Source organism: Corticium candelabrum, chromosome 10, assembly GCF_963422355.1.
Source record: "Corticium candelabrum chromosome 10, ooCorCand1.1, whole genome shotgun sequence".
In the NCBI taxonomy this organism is placed as follows: domain Eukaryota; kingdom Metazoa; phylum Porifera; class Homoscleromorpha; order Homosclerophorida; family Plakinidae; genus Corticium; species Corticium candelabrum.
Window position 1 is genome coordinate 692,227 of NC_085094.1, and position 22,547 is coordinate 714,773.

The 22,547-nt window shown below is 41.5% G+C and overlaps 1 protein-coding gene across 1 annotated transcript; it reads left to right on the plus strand.

Annotated features, from left to right (window-relative positions):
• Nucleotides 1-37: 37 nt before the first annotated feature.
• On the plus strand, nucleotides 38-12,024 carry LOC134185905 (tubulin--tyrosine ligase-like protein 12). Its single transcript, XM_062653788.1, has 16 exons — nucleotides 38-178; nucleotides 494-600; nucleotides 671-958; nucleotides 1,012-1,042; nucleotides 2,331-2,490; nucleotides 2,546-2,691; nucleotides 2,752-2,951; nucleotides 3,012-3,106; nucleotides 3,166-3,277; nucleotides 3,340-3,451; nucleotides 3,511-3,662; nucleotides 3,725-3,803; nucleotides 3,866-3,934; nucleotides 11,561-11,644; nucleotides 11,712-11,757; nucleotides 11,814-12,024. The coding sequence occupies exons 1-16, from the start codon at nucleotides 68-70 to the stop codon at nucleotides 11,981-11,983; spliced, it is 1,962 nt and encodes a 653-aa protein (XP_062509772.1). The 5' UTR covers nucleotides 38-67; the 3' UTR covers nucleotides 11,984-12,024.
• Nucleotides 12,025-22,547: the final 10,523 nt, after the last annotated feature.

Genomic DNA, 22,547 nt, shown 5'->3' on the forward strand with positions numbered 1-22,547 from the left:
ACGGGAACTGGGCACGATAGCGCGAGAGGGTCTGGAGATGTAAAAGTACGTAGCTCACTAATAGGCTATGACAAATCGAAATCTTGATGAGTTTGTCTCGGTGCATTGCTGTCAACTGGAGGCCATTGGTGTTCCTAGACGTTACTGGGAATCTCTGCATAATAAACTAACGAATGAAGTAAGGTGCACAAGAGCAACAAACCTTGCCAGCTCGTCTTCTTAGCTGCTAACTTGGAATCTTTTGTTGGTTTTTACTTTAGGAGTTTTGTATAGGCTAATTTTCTTCCTTCGATTCCTTTCTGGATTCTTGCCAGTCTGAGTCACTTGCAATTAATTCTTACCTCGATCCACGTACATTACCGCTCTGGTCTCGTGATCCACCAGTTTTTTGCTCTGTATTTTCTTGCCTCTTTTTTTGCTCTATTCTACCTTCAGTTCGACTCCATGCAGAACCTAGGGCTAGCCTGTTGTAATTGTATTGTCATTGCTGTAGGTTTATGATGCTAGTGATTACTTTACAATGCTGTATGATGCCAGCACAAACGATTGGAAAGTGGTTGTTGCTGCTTCATCTGGACTTAACCTAGAAGATGAAAACAAGTTGATAGTTCTAAAAATTGTAAATCCTGTGTGATTTGGTGGTAACTGAAACTATTGTAATTCTTGGCAGCATTTTCTTGATTGATCATGCTTGGACATTTGAGCTTGAACATGCTCGGAAACATTTGATGTTTATTCCTGGGCTGTTGGACAGAATGTTAAACTTAATGGGATGTGTACCTGTTGGTGTTGCAACTGATAACTTAGGAGATGAAGGAAGTGCTTGTGTTCAGTGTGATACGAGTAATGACAGGAATCTTTCCAAATTGGGTTGTTCAAATGGACAAATGTTGGAAGTTCCTTCGGAGCAACCTACTGTTGAAAAACAAATAGACACCGTGATGGAGACAATATGGCGGTATCATGTTTAATCATAGTGTATTGTAGAGCACTATGTTTATGATCTTGTAGGTTTGCTCAATTTTACAAGCTGTCATCGATGGTTAGTGTTTTGAGTCTATCTGAGAAAGTGTTGCATCAGTAGTTTTACATGTCATATTGGTACTTTAGTACTGCAGTGTACATGTACTGCTTGGCCATTTGCTACACTGGTTCTTGGAGTTGTAGGGTACTCTAATCCTTGGAAAGACTGCCTCACATAGATAGAAACCAACCAACTTGCATGCCAGACCTAGACTAGGGACTTGTAGTGTATGAGGTATATGCTGTTATGGCGTTAGAACAGTAAATTTTGTGTAAATTGTCTATTTGAAGTATTCTAATGCTATTTTCCGTAGATCATTATAACTAATTTATAACATGAAACCAGTGCAAGGTTAATTGTTTTGTTGATGCCTTTGTTTCTTGTCTTCTTGCAGTCTATGCTTGCAATATTGTTTTATAAACTCTTTTTTAGTACAGTATTGTTTTTACCTGCATTTTACTGACGGAGTCAAGTACCAGAACTTGAAATGCGTGAAGAATATAATTTTTGGTTATTCGTTATTAGGGATGTCAGGTCAGTGGTTGTATTGGACCAGTGGATCAGTGGTTGCATTGGACAGGTGTTCGCCTGTACTGTTGCAGACGTATTGCATTCCAGAACAAGTGCAGTTGCTGTCATTGAGTGGTTGTTTACTTGCTGAGGGAATGTATAGTTGCTAGAAGAGTTTTCACCATAATGCTACAGTGGTTCCTTAGCAGCTTGTTGTACTCATGAGCCTCTGCAATGCTGACGCAAAAAGAAGTACAGTACTCATGGATACACACATCACAACACAGCTTTTTTTCTTTGACACTATATGGTTTGGCAAATTTGACAGAGCATAGTGAAATTGTAGGTTATCTTCATTATTTGAGGAGTATCAGCATAGTTGTGATTACATATGATGAGAAATGTTGTTTTGGGATTGGAAAATTTGCTGAATAATTAGTCTGCCAATTAAGTCCTATACATCGACAAACCATTTGTTTGTTTTGTTGCAGTAGTTTGTTTTGTTGCAGTAGGTTTTTGGGATCACGTAACTTTTAAAAAAGGTTTCATGACTACAGCTTGTAGCTTTCAAATATAGTACAGGAAGATCTGGACATGCGTAAAAAAGGGCAAATAAGAAAATAGGCATGCATTCAATGTTGCTATTTTCAGAATTTTGTCAAACTGGAGTTAATTGTTAGCAGACACTTGCTTACAAGCTTTTCAATTAAAAGTGACTTCATTTTATTGTAACTGGTTTAGTTACATGTTTATGTCTAATTGAGACTACATTGATGTTTGTTTGTACATTTTACAGTCGACTGCTGAGCAAGGTGGGGTCTGGTATGTAATGGATGAATTTGGGTGTAGGATTCAACATTCTGATTATCCATCTTTTAAATGCGTTCCTTTCTTTTACAACAGTGTGGGAATATGTTACACTCTTACGTGGCCTGTTCGAGAAGTTTGTTGTGGAGGTTATGCTCAGTAAATATTTTTTCGTGTTTGTAAACTTAATGGTTGGATTTTCAGATGAATTAACAAGGGATTATATTATGGGTGTGGTTTGTGAAGAGGCTCGCATCACCAGCTTGCTGCCATGGTTTTATAAGGACATTAGAGATATGGTAGAAAACAAACCATTACCATCAAGAACTATGGTTGACGTCGATTGTGAGGTGCTTTGTGGTATTTGATTATATTGCGATTGCATGAGTAAGGTGGTTTTTATTTGATAGGGTAGATTTGCTGAAATTATTACTGTTGAAAATGAGGATGTAGACGATGATGTTGCTATAGTGAACAAGACTGGTCCTCTGGCAGTCTACACAGATATGGAATTGTTGAAGTCGTTTGTCACTTTGCCGGAGTTTTCATTTACTGAGGATTTAGGCACAGCAGACATCATATGGATTTGTGATCATTTTAGGAACTTTACGTTAGTTGTCTTTGATTCATGAAGTAAACTTGAGTACTGTGTACGCTTATGGATTTTTAGAGATTTAAAGCAATGTCCCAAGCAATTTGTCAATCAGTTTCCATTTGAAAGTGTTATAACTTGCAAAGATCTGTTAGCCAGAGTATGTCAAAAAGGTGATTGTGCAAACTTCTGTGTCTCTGGCAGATATGGGAGTGCATGCAATGTGTTGTAGATACTGTTACTGATGATGGAACTTGTCGTGGTGCAGATTGGTTGCCATTGACTTTTGACCTGGTATTGGAACTCCCGCAGTTTGCAAGAGCTTTTCAACAACGAGAGTATCGGTATGTTGTGTATCAATTTATCTATATTTAGATTATGTTAATCTTTGAAGATTTTGATTAAGTTCTTTAGACAACATCTGGATTGTGAAACCATGGAATATGGGTCGTAGCTTGGACACTCATATTACTGACAGTTTGGTGAAAATAATTCGACTGTCACAAACTGGTCCTAAAGTGTGTAGTTGCACAATATATGTGTGTACATGGACAATAAGCAACATTTTTGTGTTTAGATAGCTTCTCGGTACATTACAAATCCTGTTTTGTTTTACCGAGAAGGCTTGGGCCATGTAAAGTTTGATATTCGTTATATTGTCTTGTTGTCATCAGTTAAACCTCTTGTCTTGCATGCGTACAATGTTTTCTGGCTGCGATTTAGTAACAAGTATGCAATTATGTGCCACCATTGATGTTGTGTACTTGTGTGAATCATGTTTTTTTCTGAAGGTCTTTCAGTTTAGAGGATTTTGAAGACTATGAGAAGCATTTCACCGTTATGAATTACGGAGGCAGTGAGCTTAAGCAGGTTCTTTTGTTGCTTTTTGCAAACTCTTGATCCAGCATAAATATTTGTTTTTGAATGCCTAGATTCATTGTCATGATTTTATTCCTATGTTTGAAAGTCAGTATCCAAACTACCAGTGGACTGATGTACAGGTACACACACACACACACACACACACACACACACACACACACACACACACACACACACACACACACACACACACACACACACACACACACACACACACACACACACACACACACACACACACACACACACATTGGAACGGCTCATTTATACATATGATGGCACTACAACAGAAAATGCATTTATCAGCAAAAGGAACAAACTATTAAGAATTAATAGGGCAAATTTTGTCTCTAAGACGAAATTTTCTCTATTGCATGCAGTTGTGTCTAAAATTTACAGATTGAAATCTGAAGGTTTGTCTACAATTAATATCTTTGGTTGCCACTCTTGTCTCAGTGATTGCACTATTTCTTTGTACAAATGTCCCTTCATTGCTATCTATTACTGGTGAGCTCAGACCAATTGGCACTTGTTCTAATCATTGTAAGGTTTTTATTACCCTGTTTTGCCACAGGGTTGGACAGAGGGAGTAATCATGCAACCATATGAATTATTTTTGGGCAAACAATGAGCTTCCGTGTGTTCAAGATGTCCCAACCATCTTAGCCTATTTGCCATTGGTGACTTTGCTGGTGTATCCAGGCATCTCAGCATTTGAGTGTCATTTGACATTATAATGTATTCTTTCCAATTGTTTTGTAATTTATTGAACACATTGCTCTTTGGCACTGATTTGTAAAAGTCACCAGTCTTTAAATATCGCATTTAGTCACCATTCACGAAGAGACACCATACAACCATATTGATAACACAGCCGCCCTGAATAAAGCATTTCTTGTTCATCTGCAATATAATGGGACTGAAATATGGTTCTATGTCAAAGCTTTGAACACTGACCAGACAACAATGGTCTCTCTGATAACTCCATGGCAAGCTTCGTGTCATTTGATAATACTATTGACCCCAAATATTTGAAAGATGTCACATCGTGTTGCACTTTGCCTCCAGGACACTTTATGTCAAAATTTACAGTCAAACCATACTTTGAAGCAACATTAGCAAAATTATTGACTGCAATTTTACATTTGTTCTTGTTGCTAACACTAGACTCAAATCTGCAACTCCAATATAATTTTTGAGGAGCCTTTTTCTTGTATTCTTACAAGTCTTTTGCTTACAACTTTATTTGAAGTCTTTTATTTCTCATTTCCTCTCTGCTCTTTCATCATACAACTAGCATGTATGTTACATGGTTGGAGCAAGTGCACACCCTACCTCAACCCATTCTGCACTTTATTTCTTTGCCAAGATGACCTTATAATTCAGTTACCATTGCTTACATTTACGAAATGATCTGCTGTAATCAACACAGATTAACAAACCTTTTACTGTTAATTGTGCTCTTGAGTCTTTCCATTATTTGTCGAAGACAACAAAGCCTATCTTCATAATTTTGATCTAGCCTGAACTGCACTGTGATTCTAACAAACGGCTTAGCAAAACTGGCTAGACGACATTGTAGCGACATTGCAACAACTTTGCTTACCACATGTAAGAGGCTAAATCTATGTCAGTTGGCACCGTGTTGAAGTCATTCTTTTTTGGTATGGGGACTACGACTGCATCTGCCCATTTTTATCACTTGTCCTTCTTGTCAACAAATCAAACAGAGCTTGCCTAGAGTCTGGACTATCAACTTTAGCAGTTAGGCAAAATAGCATTGTCACCACTGGCCTTGTCTAGTTTCAAAGCTTTTATGGCTTTTTCTACTTCATCCAAGCACCGAGAATTGGCAAGTTCAAATGTCTCTACTTGTTGTGGCAAGTTTTCTATGTGCATCATATCAAAATGGCTTCTGACATTCAACACTCCTGCAAAGTGATCAGACCACCTATTCAATCGTTCATTATTGCATTCACATAATGTACCATCTTGCTTCCTGATTTTCTTTACTTGTAAACATTGAAGGCCAGCTTTAACTTGTTGAAGATGCTTCACATTTTCTATATATCTTTGGGTGTATACCAACTATCTCTGTTCTCTTTGAACTGTCTCTTGATAGTAGGCATACCGATTCTTTGCAGCCTGGACCTTTGTTGAAAGCCATTTGTGCAAAGCATCATTATGGCGTTGAATTAATGGTTAAATGACGGGAGCAGCATTGACAATACAATTAGGCTGTTTCCCTTCACGATCCAGCACCTTCTCTGTAGTACTATAGTTAGTGCATTCTTGTTTCTCTTTGTCACGATCCTGCACCTCTTTTGCAGTTACTATAGTCAGTGCATTCTTCAGTTGATGCCATTCGCCTTGTATGGTGTTCCTTTGCTCCCCTGCGGTTTGTATCTTGCTATCCAACTCAGTTGGTATTTCTCTTCAATAGTAATGTTCCTCAGCTTTGCAACATTGAGACACCAGACTAACATTTATTTTCTTGAAACGCTTTTGAAAGGCAAAGAAATTTTGGCACGAACCAAGAAAATGATCAGTCCATGCATAGTTTGTGTATTGATACATTGTCTACTAGGATCATCAGTCTATGGATCTGTCGACTTTCCTTAAGTCTTCCATAGTCAAACGTATTGACAAAATCATGGAATCCCAATTGAATCTTGGTAATCTTCATTGGTCCGAATCTGTCAGAGTGTTTGCAAAGGTAATCATCTTTATGCACTGTTGTTTCTGCTACGTTGTTGGAACAATTACATCGCTTTGATCAAGGAGCTTTGATCAAGGATTACGTCGATCTTTGGGAACTATTTTTCATTCTTCTGTTTCAGACATGTAATGCATTGTTACATTATCTATTAGACTTGGTGGACTTGGTGTGAGAGAAGCAGTCAAGTCTTCACCAGCTGATTACATAGGGATTTGCAGTTTACTGGATCTTGCAAGTTTGCATTTTTTCAAGGCTTTGCTATTAGGAGACTGTGAAAGTCATCTTCAGATTTGTTGCTACTATCTGAAAAACAAACACAGTTCTTCGACTTTAGATATTAACAACGAATATATATATACAATAGGAATTTGACTCTGATTTGGTCATTTTCGTTGAACATTGCTAGCTTACAGGTGTCACAAGTAACTGCGTCCTTAGCACTTGCTCAGCCGGTCTTGCTGTTAACTCAAGTTGATCTATTTCAAGAATGACTGGCTAGTCATAAAAGTCGGTCAATGACTGAAGTGTAACACAATACAAGTTCCCTGATGTATATATACTGCATCCTTCTCCCCCTGACTGTGTGACTGATATTAACAATTAAGAGGTATGCAGTACAACACAATAGTCTGATCTACTAAAAATTCAATCTGTCTAGTGCCTTTCTTCCTCTGCTGGAATGGCGGACTGGAGTCACTCCTTCGTTGGCACCTAGATTTGATGCTCCAGTTGGTTCCACGTGTGTCTCTAAGTCTTCTGGTTCTGTTCTAATCTCTGGCGATGGTACCATCACGTCCTGTTCCATTTGTTTGTCAACTCCATCTTGTTGCTGTTCTTGTGAGTCTGGTGCGACATCCCACTCTTTGGGTTCTCCTGGCGATACCGGTACCATAGGGTTTGTCCGGTGGATGCATTGGTTCCACTAGTAGGTCTTCTAGTTCGCCTCTTTCATGTCTTTCTGATTGTAAGGTTTTCCGGATCTGATCCAAATGTTGTTTGACTACCCTCCCATCTTCCAGTTTGATAGTGTATGATAGGGGGCCTGTTTTGGACTGAACTACACCAGCTACCCAAGCACGACCTCTGTTGTAATTAAGCATGTAGACTCTCACCCCGTTGTAAAAATCTATCATACTCCTCCGGTTACCCTTGCAGAAATGTTTCTGTTGCCTGTTTTTTATGTACTGTGTGCTTCAAGTTGAGGTGTAACAGATCTAAACATGACCGTAATTTGTGACCCATTAATAATTCCGCAAGTGATGTTCCTGTCGTGGTGAACAACGCTTGTGTCAAGCGATATGTCAATGTTTTTTGTGGCAGACACAGAACAATCAGAACAGAAACGTGGCAGATTACCTTGCTGAATGAAGAAGCCAAAGACAAGTTGGTACTGACGGGTCTGATAGTGAATAATGTTCAATTGGAAGTAATGCCACTACAAGATCCACAAGCTTTTGTCTCAGTCAAAATGCCCTTACAAGGCATCCGTATTCCTTTGCACGACATGTGGAAACGGGAGTGAGAGTATACAAAGTACAAAATCCAAGAGGATATTTTCCAGAGCACATAATTTATGGGAGAAAATTTATGTCTGCATGTTCGATATGCTGGACAACCTTCAACATATGTTATAGATGGGGAAGCACCACTCATATGATAAAAGGCTGTCAACAAAAAAAATGATAAGAATCCTGAAGACCAGCATGATGAGAATCATGACCACGATCTTGACAAAAACCAAGATGTAGAAATGCAGCAAGAAAACAAAGAAGAAGAAGAAGAGAATGTGAAAGAACAGTAAAGTCAAACAGCAACAGAAATGGAACAATCAGAACAGAATCCTGAAGTAAGAAAGACACCGTGGAACCTCTACAAGAGATGACAGGTCCAACAATGGAAACCACCAATTAACCACAACCAGAAACAGACAACCAAAGCGTAAGGGACAAATCAATAACAAACCATTTACTAGAAACAAGACAGTGTGCACAATGCAATCCAAAAGAAAGCACAGCAGATCACAAGCAACAGTGTAGAGGCTGGTCTGAGATTGAAGTATTAGACAAGGAAAAGAGGAAACGGAAAGAAGAATGAACATGACACTCCAACAAAATGTAAAGCATTGCAATCACCTGACAGAAAAACAGAATGACCATCCAGATCTAGAACACGATGTAGATCACCGGTCATCAAGCAGAAGAGCAAACGTCAAAAGGTGCCCACAAAGCTCCGCTGAGGAAAAACTACATCTTTTTCTTTTACATGGCTTGGGTCTACATTTGTGACAGAACAGACGGTGTAACTCAAAGATACACATGGAATCCATTGAGTTTAAAGAAACCCTTTTAATAATTTTTAATAATGGATAAAAGCTATTGAAGACCATTTGCAGAAAGACGGAGTTATAACTATGTTAATTTGACAATGTAATTTAGCGTATGATTGCAGTGAAAACGATTTATACTGAGTCTTAAGGACTCTTTAATAAAACAGAAAAAGAATGTATGTGTGTATGTATGTATGTATGTATTATGTATGTATGTATGTATGTATTCCGAGGCTTCTTGGTGGCATCTCCAGTTTCTTTGTGCTCTGTTTCATGTACTGATTTCTCTTTATTCTTAGCTTCTTACTTTTTTCAGTTTTCTGAGGCGACTTCAGCCGCCTCATCAATGTGGGAGATGAGTTGCAACGATTGCACGCCAACGTCTCCATAGGGTTGTTGATTCCCGCTCATTGAGACATCTGAGAGACACATGAAATTGTCATGGCCATCATCATGTCGTTCACATCCTTCTCTTACAGCCTTAACAGTTAGAGAGTGCTGATTTGAGGCATAAATATGCGGAACCAAATAGTCCCTGGAACCAAATAGTCATTGGAACCAAATAGTCCCCGCAGGAGGCCAAAACCAAATAAGCCCCAGTTAACGGTTTTGGGAACCAATAAGCCTGAGATAATTGCCTGAGACCAAATAGTCCCCAGAACCAAATAATTTCTGTACAAATGCAAAGTTGTATATCTCTGGTTTCCGCACAACGTGATTCTCTTCATGAGAGTTGTTAGCCTACATGTATGTACGAGCCAGCGTGATGACTAACATTGTGCTCAGTTTGCAATTGCGGAAAGCTTGTTCTATCACATATTCTGCAGGAGGAGAAACAAGTATCAACAGACTATGCTTTGAGTATTTATGGTAAGGCTAGACTTAATTACCGTCAATGTGTGATGAGTGGAAAGTGCTTTATGACTTTTTAAAAGCCTCTGTTGTGCCATTGGGACTACAAGCTTCAGAGATGGAGAGTATATATTCAATTCTTGATGAAGGTATCCATTAACCTTGTTCTTGTTTTAGCACCTGACACCATCATGGGATCATGGTTCACAGAAACGTCATTGCAGAACCACTTTGAACCAGAAAGTGATGATCAATCTTGGTCAAAGGATGAGGAACTACTGAACGGCTTTACTCCAACCTAGCTGTTTAAGTAAGGATTCCTGCCTGGCAAACGCAAGTAATTTCCTTTCAAAAATGGGTATTCCAAGGGGACCCACTGTCCGTTTCTATCTTCAACATGATAATCAATATGTATGTTGACGTTATTTCCTCACCACGTCATCTATCGTTTGCCTATCAGTATTCTTACAACAATAGCCACCTCTTACTAACTCAGTTTGCCGATGACACCTGTTTGCTATCCAACAGTGTCAAGTCATGCCAAATCCTCTGTAAGATATCAGAGCAATTCTTCCATTGGATCAGGATACAACTTAGTGTGCGGAAATGCCGTGCTCTTGCTATATCGAGTCGCCGGGCGGTCAAAGTGTATTATCCAGAATTGCAGATTCAGTCGGAAACTATTCCATTCATTGGAGACACCATTTTCAAATTTCTTGGTCTGCCTGTTGACCTGTCTTTGTCATTAGGTGTGCAGAACTAATTGCATGGTGAAGCATGTTGAGTTTTGTTTGGCAGACTTGATGCTTTACTTATCCGGCGAACGCAAAAAGTCAAAGTTTGTAGTCATTATATACAAGCATATCTTGGCTGCTGAGTGTTGATCTACCGTTAATATACATGTATGTATGTATGTATGTACATATGTCACTCCTCAAATACCCCACCCAAACCCTACAACACTTAATCAAACAACTTCACAAACAGACACACACACACACACACACACACACACACACACACACACACACACACACCTTGAACCTTGAACCTTGAACCTTGAACCTTGAAGCTGCCCATGTTGCTTCGCAACATAATAGCGGTGTTCTGAGTGTATACCTAGACTCAATAGCAATAAAAACAGTGAAAAATTAACGACCACAAAATTGTTCATGTCTAGTTAGGTCTGCTTGTCTATGAGAGCTTCTACCACAAGTACATTGAAAATTAATTGGTCGAGTCTGGTTATTGGCTGGACATTCATTTCTCTGCCTGGCCTCTGACTCTCTCCATACCTTTGCAACAAAGCTTGAACCAGTCTCCCCTGTCTTGGCACAACTCATACCACCAATCTCCAACACAAACAGCTTCCATATTCAATTTAGCAGCATCTCTCCATTTTTCATTCCATGACATGGTCCCTTTTCCTCAACTCTCCAAATAGCATTCTCTTTGGCAGTCTTTCTTCATCCATACGACCCACATGTCTGATCCATTTGAGTTGCTGTTTCATGATGAGGTCATATATGGTTTCCTGCATGCCAAATGTTGATGCCAAACGTCTGGTTGATATTCTCTCCTTTTACTGCTGGTATCTTGTTATGCCTAAAATAGTTCTCACACAATGATTAGGGGATGAATTCAAGCGTTTTACTTGTGGGGCCTTTCGTGTTTAGGCCTCTGTCACACACGCGCGCGCGTACACACACACACACACACACACACACACACACACACCTACTTGAGCATTTCAGTGACGTACACGCATGCTCACATGCACACACGAATCACACAAAATTTTGATACCAGCAGTTGTCATTTCATACAATAAACTTGGTGTTACTTTAGGCTTCTTTACATGACGTCATATGCAAAGCATTTAAAGCTGCAACCATTGGTGATCCCCCAAATGCAATTATACCATTTCGTCAGGTTGAAATTTGTTTATGTGTGCTTCGTTTAGTGATTTACTGTCATTTGTGGTTTGGTTTAATTTCAGGCCCGTGCATTGTATGGCGTTGATATGATGCTAGAGTGGTCGGCTGGTAAGTTTTCTTGACAATCATACCTATTTTTGCACTGCAGTGCTTGTTTTATGTAGACAAAACTGCTGAGCAGAAAATAATGATTCCCCAGCTGCTGGAAGTTAACTACTGCCCAGATTGTGTTCGTGCATGTAGGTACCATCCAAATTTTTTCAATGACATTTTCTCGTTTTTCTTCCTACAGCATAGTACTGATGACATTTCTAATATGACTCGTCTTTTGTAGAGATATTTTATATATGTAAGAGTCATGTTAGTTTGGATGAACTGTCGGATTCTATAACAGACAATAAGTGTATGTACAACGTGTAGGTTAGTTCACTATATAGTCAGACATGGAGCAAAGAAACTGTGGTTTGTAATGGTTAGCTATACAAGGCTAACATTTGGGGTACAGGCGTAACTCGACATGGGTAAGAACATAGGCAGGGTGACATTGGCCTCCAGCTTCAGTCGGGTCCCTTTTGCGTTGCAGCATAGAATGACATAGTGCTGTTCATCATTCAGGAAGGAGACTGAATGCCCCTGATAGACTTATTTTGACAAAGTTCCGTTACGTGAGCTCAATCTCATAGGTTAGTTTTGTTTTCTCATAAGTGTGCAGTGCTCACTTTTTCGATATTCATTGTTTGTTCACATGCCATTGTTAAATCACAAAACCGAAAAACGCGAGAAGAGCAAGATTCAGCACGCGTGTCAAGTACGGGTAAGTAATCAACTATTGTTGTGCTCAACCAGATCAGTCTGGTTCCTAGGTCTCTTGTAATCATCGGAGGCAACCCTTCCCTGAGAGGTGCTGAGACCATCCTGGCTGTCTAGACAGAAGACATGACTTTACGAAGGATCCAACTCTGGATCCAAGAAGTACTGTTTTCTGTAAAGCCGGGTTTACATTAAAGACGTAAGTAGGAGTTACATGCTCCTTACGTGCTTTGCGTTTTCTTACGTCCTTACGTGTCTGTTCACATTAAAACGCCGAACGCAAAACGCGGAGACGTAAGGACACGTAAAGAGACGCAAGTAAATAGACTCGGTTTCTATTCTTGCGTCTTGCGTCTCGCGTTTTTTCTACCAACCTGACTTGTGGGGTGATGATATTCCCGTATTTCTAATGGAAGAACGTCTAATTGAGAGCGTTCGTTTGTATCATTGTAATTTTACATCGCGGAAACGCATTTCCTCTATCAAATTGTGATAGGCTCCTTGCTGGAGCCTTTTGGCAGGAACTGGAGCGACTCATTCTCTCTTCCTTTTCCTCTGTTGTCGTTAGGACACAACGCAAGCGCCAAAATCGAGGTTGCAATCAGCCAAACATCTTAAAAATTTGTAGTGTGCGTTAAATTATGTTGTTGAAAGTCACAAAAGGCTAGCGCGTTAACCAGAAGACGCAAGACGCAAACGCTTCTAAACGCAGTTTATGTGAACAGAAAAATGTGCAAGGAGATGCAAGACGCAAAGACGCGAACGCAAACACGAAGGCTTTTCGTCTTTAATGTATACCTGACTTATGTGCTGCAGGTTGTCATGACCTGGAATATTGTCCAGCCACCGCGCAATGCCGGCGTGCACTGTGCCCAACGCTCCCAACACTACTAGAACAACCAGTGTCGAACACTGCTACATGCCCCTTACCTCCACCCGCAAGTCACTGTATTTCGACGACTTCTCGGAGCCTGTTTCCTGGCAATGGTGCCAACAGCAGGACAGCTGATATCAATAAGAAGTTCAACTGTTTGCAGCAGAGCCGTATATCGGCTCTGGTTTGCAGGCTAGTCTCGCGTAGCCAGACCCCTTTTCGCCGCGTCATACTTCCGGGCGAAAAGTGGTCTGATGAACAGTCTTTGATGTGGTTGTGTGCCACGTAGCCAGAAATCGGCTATATCTAGACTGGATTTGGTTTCCTAAACGCTTCACTAAAGACCAGACTGGTATGCAAGCAGTGCAATCCTATCTCAATGAATAGAGAAGCACTATACAGTGCTAAACCGTCGGCTGGTGTATGTGCACACGACATGGCGCTAAGACATTTGTAAAGTAAGGCAAGATGCGCAAACGCTTATGCATTTGACACCATTGAAAATCCCCTCACGTGGTGGTTACTACGCCTACTGTAGTGTATTTACACAGCTATCCGTCTACCCGCAAGTTTGGTTGTCGTAATGATGTGACCTCGGAGCCGCCAAAGCCAAAACAAAACGTTCCTGTAGGAAAACATGCAAGTGCACATGTAGATTAGGCGCCTGTTCGCTCTGACTTTGGATACCGCAACAGACATGAATAAAGACGCACTAGCGTACTTACAGGTCAGCCGAGCCGCTTCGTCCGACAAACAGACGCTGTCACGGACAATACTGCAACGTTCCCCTTCGCAAGTTCCCGTTAAACGCCAAATTTCTGTTGAAGACGACACTAGTGATTTTTGCAACAACACCGCAGCCGCTCAGCCACGCACACCGAGAATTCAAGCTGTCAGACTGCAGAACCACTGTGCAGAAACACTGGAACAAGCAAAATGTTACAAGTCAGGTACAGCTACACCTTCGCTCCCTAGACGCCTGGTTGTTGGTGGGGAAACATAAACGTGCAAATGTAAACTATAGGCGTTGTTTCTATGTGCTAAATTCGTAAAAGCAAAGGAATAAACACCACGAGGACGGACGCCCGATAGCCGAATTCTTGATCTAGCAGCTACCAAACGAAGAAGTGGAGCCTCATGATGACATCACTTTCGTCTATTGGTCAGTAATGACATTACTTCTCGTCTAGTGGTCGGAATAGCTTCATGTGCATCGGCGCTAATCGATTATAAATACGGTCGGTCGGTCGCACCTTGAACGATTACTATACCTTTAGCTCAGATATCCGGGCTTCGGGTAATTAGCTTCTCTTGTTTTGTAGAGAACAACTCGAAGACTACAGCTAGAGTCGTTGCTGTTTGTGAAATTTGCATGTTTACAGCAACAATTAAACGCGGCCGCGGAACGTTGACGTTGTCAGGCTCGTCTAGCGTTGTGCGCTCGTGTCACAACGGTGACTGAATGCGACCGCACTGAATGGATGCGAACGTACTCGATGATGTTCACTGTTTTGACGTCTAGAGCGACCGCGGACAGTCCAGAGTGAGCGATATCTGGTCCTGGAATTGAAGGAGTTGGAGCTGACGTTGTACGGGGACTATTTGGTCGCGGGCAATTATCTCGCTCTTATTTGGTTCCCAAAACCGTATAGCTGAGGCTTATTTGGTTTCTGCCACCTGTGGGGACTATTTGGTCTCGGGACTATTTGGTTTCGCATTTATTGCGCCTCGAATCGGCACTCTCCAACTCTTACAGCTGTACGAGACGGTCGCGAACGACATGACGATGGCCATGATAATTTTCACGCATCTGCCAGACGTCTCGATAAGCCGAAATCGAGTGCGACCTGCTTCTTGTTCGTTTGTATTTGACTTCGTATGAATACCGAAGTCATCACGACATTGTCTATTGCAATTTCGCGTGTCTGACGTTTCGTTTTGAGGCAAATCTCGGCTCCTCTGGTAGCGGGCGTGCTGAAAGTAGGCGGAGTAAGAATCTCTTCTGTGTTACAAGGTAAACAAACATCTGTGTGTTGTTGCACTAGCGAGGACGACTACAGTTGTAGATATAACATAACGTTTGCAAAGTGGAAAGTCGCTGACAGAGGACTAGAAGTTTTGTCTAGTACACTAAAATATAGTATTCGTATAGCCTCGCAGAACTTAATTTAAGTTAGTTAAACTATTCCATCGCACTTTAAAAAGCTACAGTACTATGGAATGCCAAGTTTTGGTTGGACGCTTATACTCTCAGGAACGCTTCTTCCACAATACTGATAACGCCACAAAGTAAGAAACATGAGAAGTGGTACAAAAGTTTCAATGGAATATTATCATCGATCTGTACAATTCAAAGCAATAAGGTAATTATTAAAAGTAAGAAACAATCTTGAATACACTACTAAGGCACACAAAGAACACACAGACAGACAAAGAGGCAGAGGAACAGCCAAAATTAAGCATTGGTGCAGAAGCAATATTTGACAACCATAGCACGGTACACAAAAATCAAGCAAACGACAGACAGACAGACGGACGGACGGACCGACAGATTATTTATTCATCGATACATGATCTAGTCGCAAGACAGTAACAGTTCTAGAATTTCTAAGTCATATAAGAGGTCCTCTACTTTAAATTGTTGATGAGTCAATTTAGCTTAGACACTTTCCACTGATCACTCTTGCATTGCATCTCTAGATCTGTATACACACTCATACCTGCATGCATGCGCATAGCTGCATGCTGATTAGTATAGTTCTTGTCTTCATTTTCTTGTCTGCATATCCTGATTCTACTGCAGCACATTTTGCTGTGTCACCATTCAAAGAAAAGATAGACGGACGGACGGACGGACAGACTAAATGGCGGAAAGAGACAGAAGATGCAGCATGTATACAAGAAAACAAGATTTTCACTAAGCTCACCTAATCTACAAAGCGTATGGTTAAATACAACAACGCAAACAAACAACCATCAATAACCATCTGAGAGACCAAGTGCAAATTAAGTGATTTTACGTCAAATACATTAATTAATTGTTTCTCGAACTACATACGTGCTCTTATTTTCTCTTCTGTTCTGAAAAGTCATCTTAGGTCGTGCACAACCAACTAAAGAGACGTAGATCGTCTTCCTTGTAATTGTATCGATCGATGCCCTGCAGGATCGATGCATAAATCTGCAGCTGGCCGCAGTATTCTATGCACTAACATTTTACACATCTATAGATACGCGTGCGCTGCAAGATCTTCAATTATCAAATTATGTTTGTTTACCTGGTAACCCACAAGAGATTGTTACTCCGCCTACTTTCGACACGCCCGCTAACAGAGGAGCCGAGATTTGCCTCAAAACGAAACGTCAGACACGCGAAATTGCGATCGACAATGTCGTGATGACTTCGGTATTCATATATATGAAGCCAAATACAAACGAAGAAGAAGCAGATCGCACTCGATTTCGGCTAATCGAGACGTCTGGGAGACGCGTGAAAATTATCATGGCCACCGTCACGTCGTTCGCGTCCGTCTCGTACACCTTTTAGAGTTGGAGAGTGCCGATTCGAGGCGCAATAAAATAAATGCGAAAAACAAATAGCCCCGCGACCAAATAGTCCCCCGCGACCAAATAGTCCCCCGCGACCACATAGTCCCCGTACACGTCGAGTACGTTCGCATTCAGTACGTACCCGTTGTGACACAAGGCTACAACTCCGGATTCTCCTGCCTCGCTCAGATGTGTTTGTGGCAGTATCATCAACTCTCATGGAGACCATTTGCCGGGTTGTGGTTACGATTCAGCTCTTATTAACAGACGTCATAATGCTTTATGTGACATTATTTGGCATGCTTTATTGATAGACAACAAAGCAGCCAGGAGAGAACAGACATGTTCCAGTAACTTTAAGGCTCGCTCTGGTGACGTTTTTCATCCAGACTTTGTTGATGGCAGGCCTACTTTCTTTGTCGTAACAGTTCGTAATTCTGTCTAAGTTAAGTACGTATGTGAAGCTGCAGAAATAGCTGGAGCCACTGCAAGGGCAGGAGAATTGGGAAAGGTTTACAAACACGAGCAATCGGTATTAAGATGTGGAGGACTGACAGTCTGTTCTACCCTCTGGCGCTGGAATGTGTTGGCTTTTGGACTCAAGCAAGTCTTCAGACATTGAGAACTATTGCAGCCAAAACTACAACCTATAATGGCATCAATTTACAGCAAGCGTTCTCCAACCTTTTGCTACAGCTCTCTGTTCGATTGTGGCAACATAATGCTAGAATGATCATTTGTAGACATTTGCTAGAAACTGAGTTTGACATGTGGGACTCGACTACATATATAGAATAATTGGGGTTTTGTTTTTTAGGATGGCGTTTGTTTGTTGGGGTCGGCCACTTAGAGATGTAATAGTTATATATATTTTTTTTGAAGTAGGTCTTATATATATCAAGAAGCCCTGATGTTGGCTTACATATCAACTTTGGCAAATGTGAAGTGTTTTGGCCGTCTGAAGACCAAGAGTTTCCAAGTTTCCCTCCTGCAGTCCATTGTTTATGTGTGTCTTCCAATGGGGTCGAATTACTTGGCTCTCCCATTTTTGGGTCACATGAGTTCTTTGACAACTTCTTCAAATCTCGTATCGATAAAGTACTGGATGCACAAGATCGTTTGCCGGATCTAGACAACCCGCAAATACCACTCCACTTGCTAAGAAGTTGTCTGAATTTATCTAAACTTAACCATCTTTTACGAACAGTTTCACCTGGTTCTGCGGATTCTCAACTTGGGCGTTTTGACTGTGGTCTTCTTCGTCAAGCCCTGGGTAATATCACTCAGGTCTCTATTTTGGATGCAGCTTGGTTACAATCTTCCCTGCCAATTCGCTTTGGCGGTTTAGGTTTGCGTGTGGCCCGGATTTCACCATCAGCGGCCTTCCTTGGAAGTTGCCATATGACTCGTCAGTTAACTGATCGCCTGGGTGGTAAGGTCTCTTCACTACAGCCTTCAACACTTAAAATCTCTGGTGAAGAGTTGGCCAACATGTGCTGTGCTGATCTATTCACACACTCTGACAATTAACCTGATGAATACGGATGCTGTTCCTTCAGGACTTTCTCAAAAATCATTTCAGGGCCAAATAGATAACTTGGTTTATGCTTCTTTGAAAACAACGGCAGCATAAGAGATCTTGCTCGTATCAATACCATCTCGTCCATTCACGCTGGAGCCTGGCTCAGGGCTGTTCCCAATCAAAAACTTGGGCTGGCATTTTCGAAACATGAGTTCATCACATCAATAAGGATCTGGCTGGGATTAGCAATATTTCCACCTCATCCAAATGCCCAAAGATGTGTGTGTGTTCATATCATTGATCAGTTTGGGGACCACGCCTTGAGCTGTGGAAGTGGCCCCTTGCGAACATAACGACATGACAGTTTGAGGGATATTGTCTGGCACGCCCTCCACATCGACAATAGTGGAGTAAAGAAGGAACAGAGAATAGGTGGCCGAAATCTTCATCGAACAGGTGACATTTATCATCCTAATTTTACCAATGGAGAACCTGCTTTCTTTGACATATCATAACTGTTAGAAATTCCCTCCAACCCAGGTACATCGTTGCCGCTGCAACCAGTGCTGGTGCCGCCGCATTGGCGGGTGAAATGGAAAAAGATGCCTACCATGGTGATATCGTTGCTGCTGCTGGCGGAGAGTTCTTCCCTCTGGCTTTGGAGACTCTAGGTTATTGGACACCTTCAAGCTTGAAGACTCTAAAGATTATTGCGTTGAAGACTACCACCTGCAACACAAGATCCCTTTCTCAAGCCTTCCAGAACCTCTTTGAACAATTATCTGTGAAACTCTGGTCATTTAATGCTCGTTTAGTGCACGGTTGTATGCAACTGCATTCTTTCAGTGACTCTTTTTGGGACTTGCTCACTTAGTGTATATTGATGTTTCACACACATGTATGTGTGTAAAAAATTATATATCTATATATATATATATATATATATATATATATATATATATATCGTTTTCGTGTCCGACTACAGATCAGTATAGGAACGATTCGTGCAAGTGACCAAATGGCGACGGAAAAGCCTCATGAAGTTCCGTCGCCCCATTTTTATGCTGCCAAGCATAATGAGGCTTCTAATCCGGGTCGCGCAACAGAAAGGGGCGTGGTCTTATATGGCAATCCATTGAGCTCTTGATATATATACATGTGTGTACACACAAACCTTAAATTACTCCACCCCGCGAGCACGTTTCATTATAGACCTACTTCAAAAAATCATTTCCGTATCCGACTACAGACGAAAACGATTTGTGCAAGTGACCAAACGGCGACGAAAAGCCTCATGAAATTCCGAATCCGTCGTCCCATTCTTTTGTATTGTTATCGAGCGTAGCGATGCTTCTAATCCGGGTCGAACAACAGAAAAGGGCGTGGTCCTATGTGGCTTTCCATCCCGCTCTTGGTGTGTGTGTGTGTGTGTGTGTGTGTGTGTGTGTGTGTGTGTGTGTGTGTGTGTGTGTGTGTGTGTGTGTGTGTGTGTGTGTGTGTGTGTGCAAATCTCAAATTTCTTCTACCCACGACCACGTTTCATGATAGGACCAACCTTAAAAATCGTTTCCGTGTCCAACTACAGATGAGTCTAGGAACGATCCGTTTAAGTGAGCAAACGGCGACGAAAAAGCTTTATGAGCTTCCGTCGCCCCATCCTTTTGTATTGTAGCTAGGGATTGTGTGTACTTGACAACCAAGAAACACCTTCCGGAGTTGAATGCCACCTACAGTCAACAATTCACACGTCCCGTACTACAGTATGATCGAGCCTTTACTACACTGTGCTGCATTTACCTAACACTGTATTTAGGGATTGCGTGTACAGTGAAACCTGTACCAGCGACCTGGCTTTAGCGACCGCATCTGCCTGGCACGGAACGTTGTCCCATACAATAGCTACTGTACTAAGCGACCACCTGCCCAACGCGACCAACGACCGCTAATCCAAAGGCCCTACAGCAATTAACACCTCTTCTAAGCGACCACAATGTACCTTTTTCGTCTTGATTACACATTCCAACACGGCTGTCACCTCTCAGAGGTGTTGCCGACACACGTGCGGTACACTTGTATCCCAAATCAATTCTTGCTTGCATGATGTCGCGAAAAGTTCTGAGTTTAGGTGACCAGGTAAGGTTATTCAGCTGTCTGAGAAAGGAATCTCAGCGAGGCAGATAGCAGGCAGGTGACAGGCAGATGTCGTTGACGCTGGACAACATGGCATTGGCACAAGTGACACTGAAGATGATGATGATTATGATCCACCTCAAATTCGAGTTCAAACTTACAAACAAGCCGTAGAGCTCGTGGATGACCTATTCCAGTTTTCACTCATAAAAAATGATCAGAAAATGCTGGATTTGGTTGCAAAGCTGGAAAGTGTGGTGCAAAAGATGAGTTTGGAAGCCAGACAGCAGCAAACTCTATCCAGTTTCTTTTTCCTGTCACAGTAGCTAGCTTTGATTAGAACAGTCTCTAACAACATGGACGATAACAGTATGTACATTGCACAAAACAAGAAACGAGACGTTTAGCACTTTGTAAGTTCCGTGTCGTAGTGGTCTGGCATGCAGGGCTATAGGTGTGTGGAAGCGCGAGGCTTCCTCTACTAAGCGACCACCTGTCCTAAGCGACAATACCCTGGGTCCCACAGGTGGTCGCATAGTACAGGTTTCACTGTACTTGACAAACAAGAAACACTTTTATTAACTGAATGCCACCTACAGTCAACTATTTACACGTCCCATACTACAATCAATTCTTTACTAGACTACACTGTGCTGCATCTAACACTGTTGATAGTCAATGTTTGCCGATATCAATTTCTATGTCAGTAAATACCATACCACAGTCGTTACAACGGAACTGAGTGCATACGTAGACTGTACATTTCAATTGTCTTGATTACGATCGCAAAACGACAACTACCTAGACCAAGCCTATATACGTAATATATACTTTTAGGAAGTTTGCATGTTTACTTCCATCACAGCTACTAGGTAGGGTTTCAACAAGTACGTATTGTCTAGCTAGGACTCGACGTTTCAGTAGACGGTCTGAAATCTCCGTTGGACGTGTTACTCACAAACGCGAGGCGCCTACGGATACCGTACAACTAGTAGCCAAGAAACACTTTCAGAAGCTGAATGTCACCTACAGTCAACTATTCATACTTCCCGTACTAGAGTATGATCAATCCTTACCACACTGTGCTGTTTTTATCACTGTAGATAGTCAGTGTTTGCCGATATCAATTTATATTCCAACAAATATACCATGCCACTGTCGTTACAACGGACCTGAGTGCATATTGGACCGTACATTTCAATTGCCTTGATCACGATCGTAAAACGACGACTATACCTACCAGGCTTAGATACGTAATCTAGATTACTAGGAAGTTTGCATAGTTCCATGACATGGTTTCGAGACTCTCTCAACTCCGCCCTCAACATTTCTGGCATGAGGGTGGGGCAAGGGTCTGGCTACGCGAGACTATTGCTATCTACCACTGTAAGTAATCAATGTTTACCTATATCAATTATATATCAACCAAGACTATTGAAATGCACAGTATTAGTATGCACTCAGTTCTGTTGTAACGACAGTGTTAAGGTATATTTGTTGATCGCGATTGACGACTTTACCTACGTAATCTAGATTACTAGGAAGTTTTAACTTTGCATGGTTACTTCCATGACAGGGGGTGCGGCGTTTTAGTAGAGGGTCAGAAGACTGGTTGCGACGTGTTACTCACCAACGCGAGGCGCCTACGGATACCGTGCAACTACAGTATAGAGTTAATTAACTTAATTAATTAATTTGCCCTGGGAAAGAACGTGCTACTCAGCTAGTATGACTAGGTAGAGATCTAAATAAAGTTATGAGCAAGTATACACAAGTACAGCACGTGTGCAGCTAGATCGATACATCAGAGGCTAGATAGCCAGAGTCGTGACCGCGAGAAAAATTCCTATGCAACTAGCGTTGTATGCCTAACTCTTAGCAGAAGTCTACTATCATGTATGTGGGTCTGACTGTGCGTTCTGTACCGCAAAGAAAACCGATCCAGTACACATGTGACTCGCGGTGAACACACGGACAGGTTTACCGCGTTTACTGGAAATGATATCCCGTATT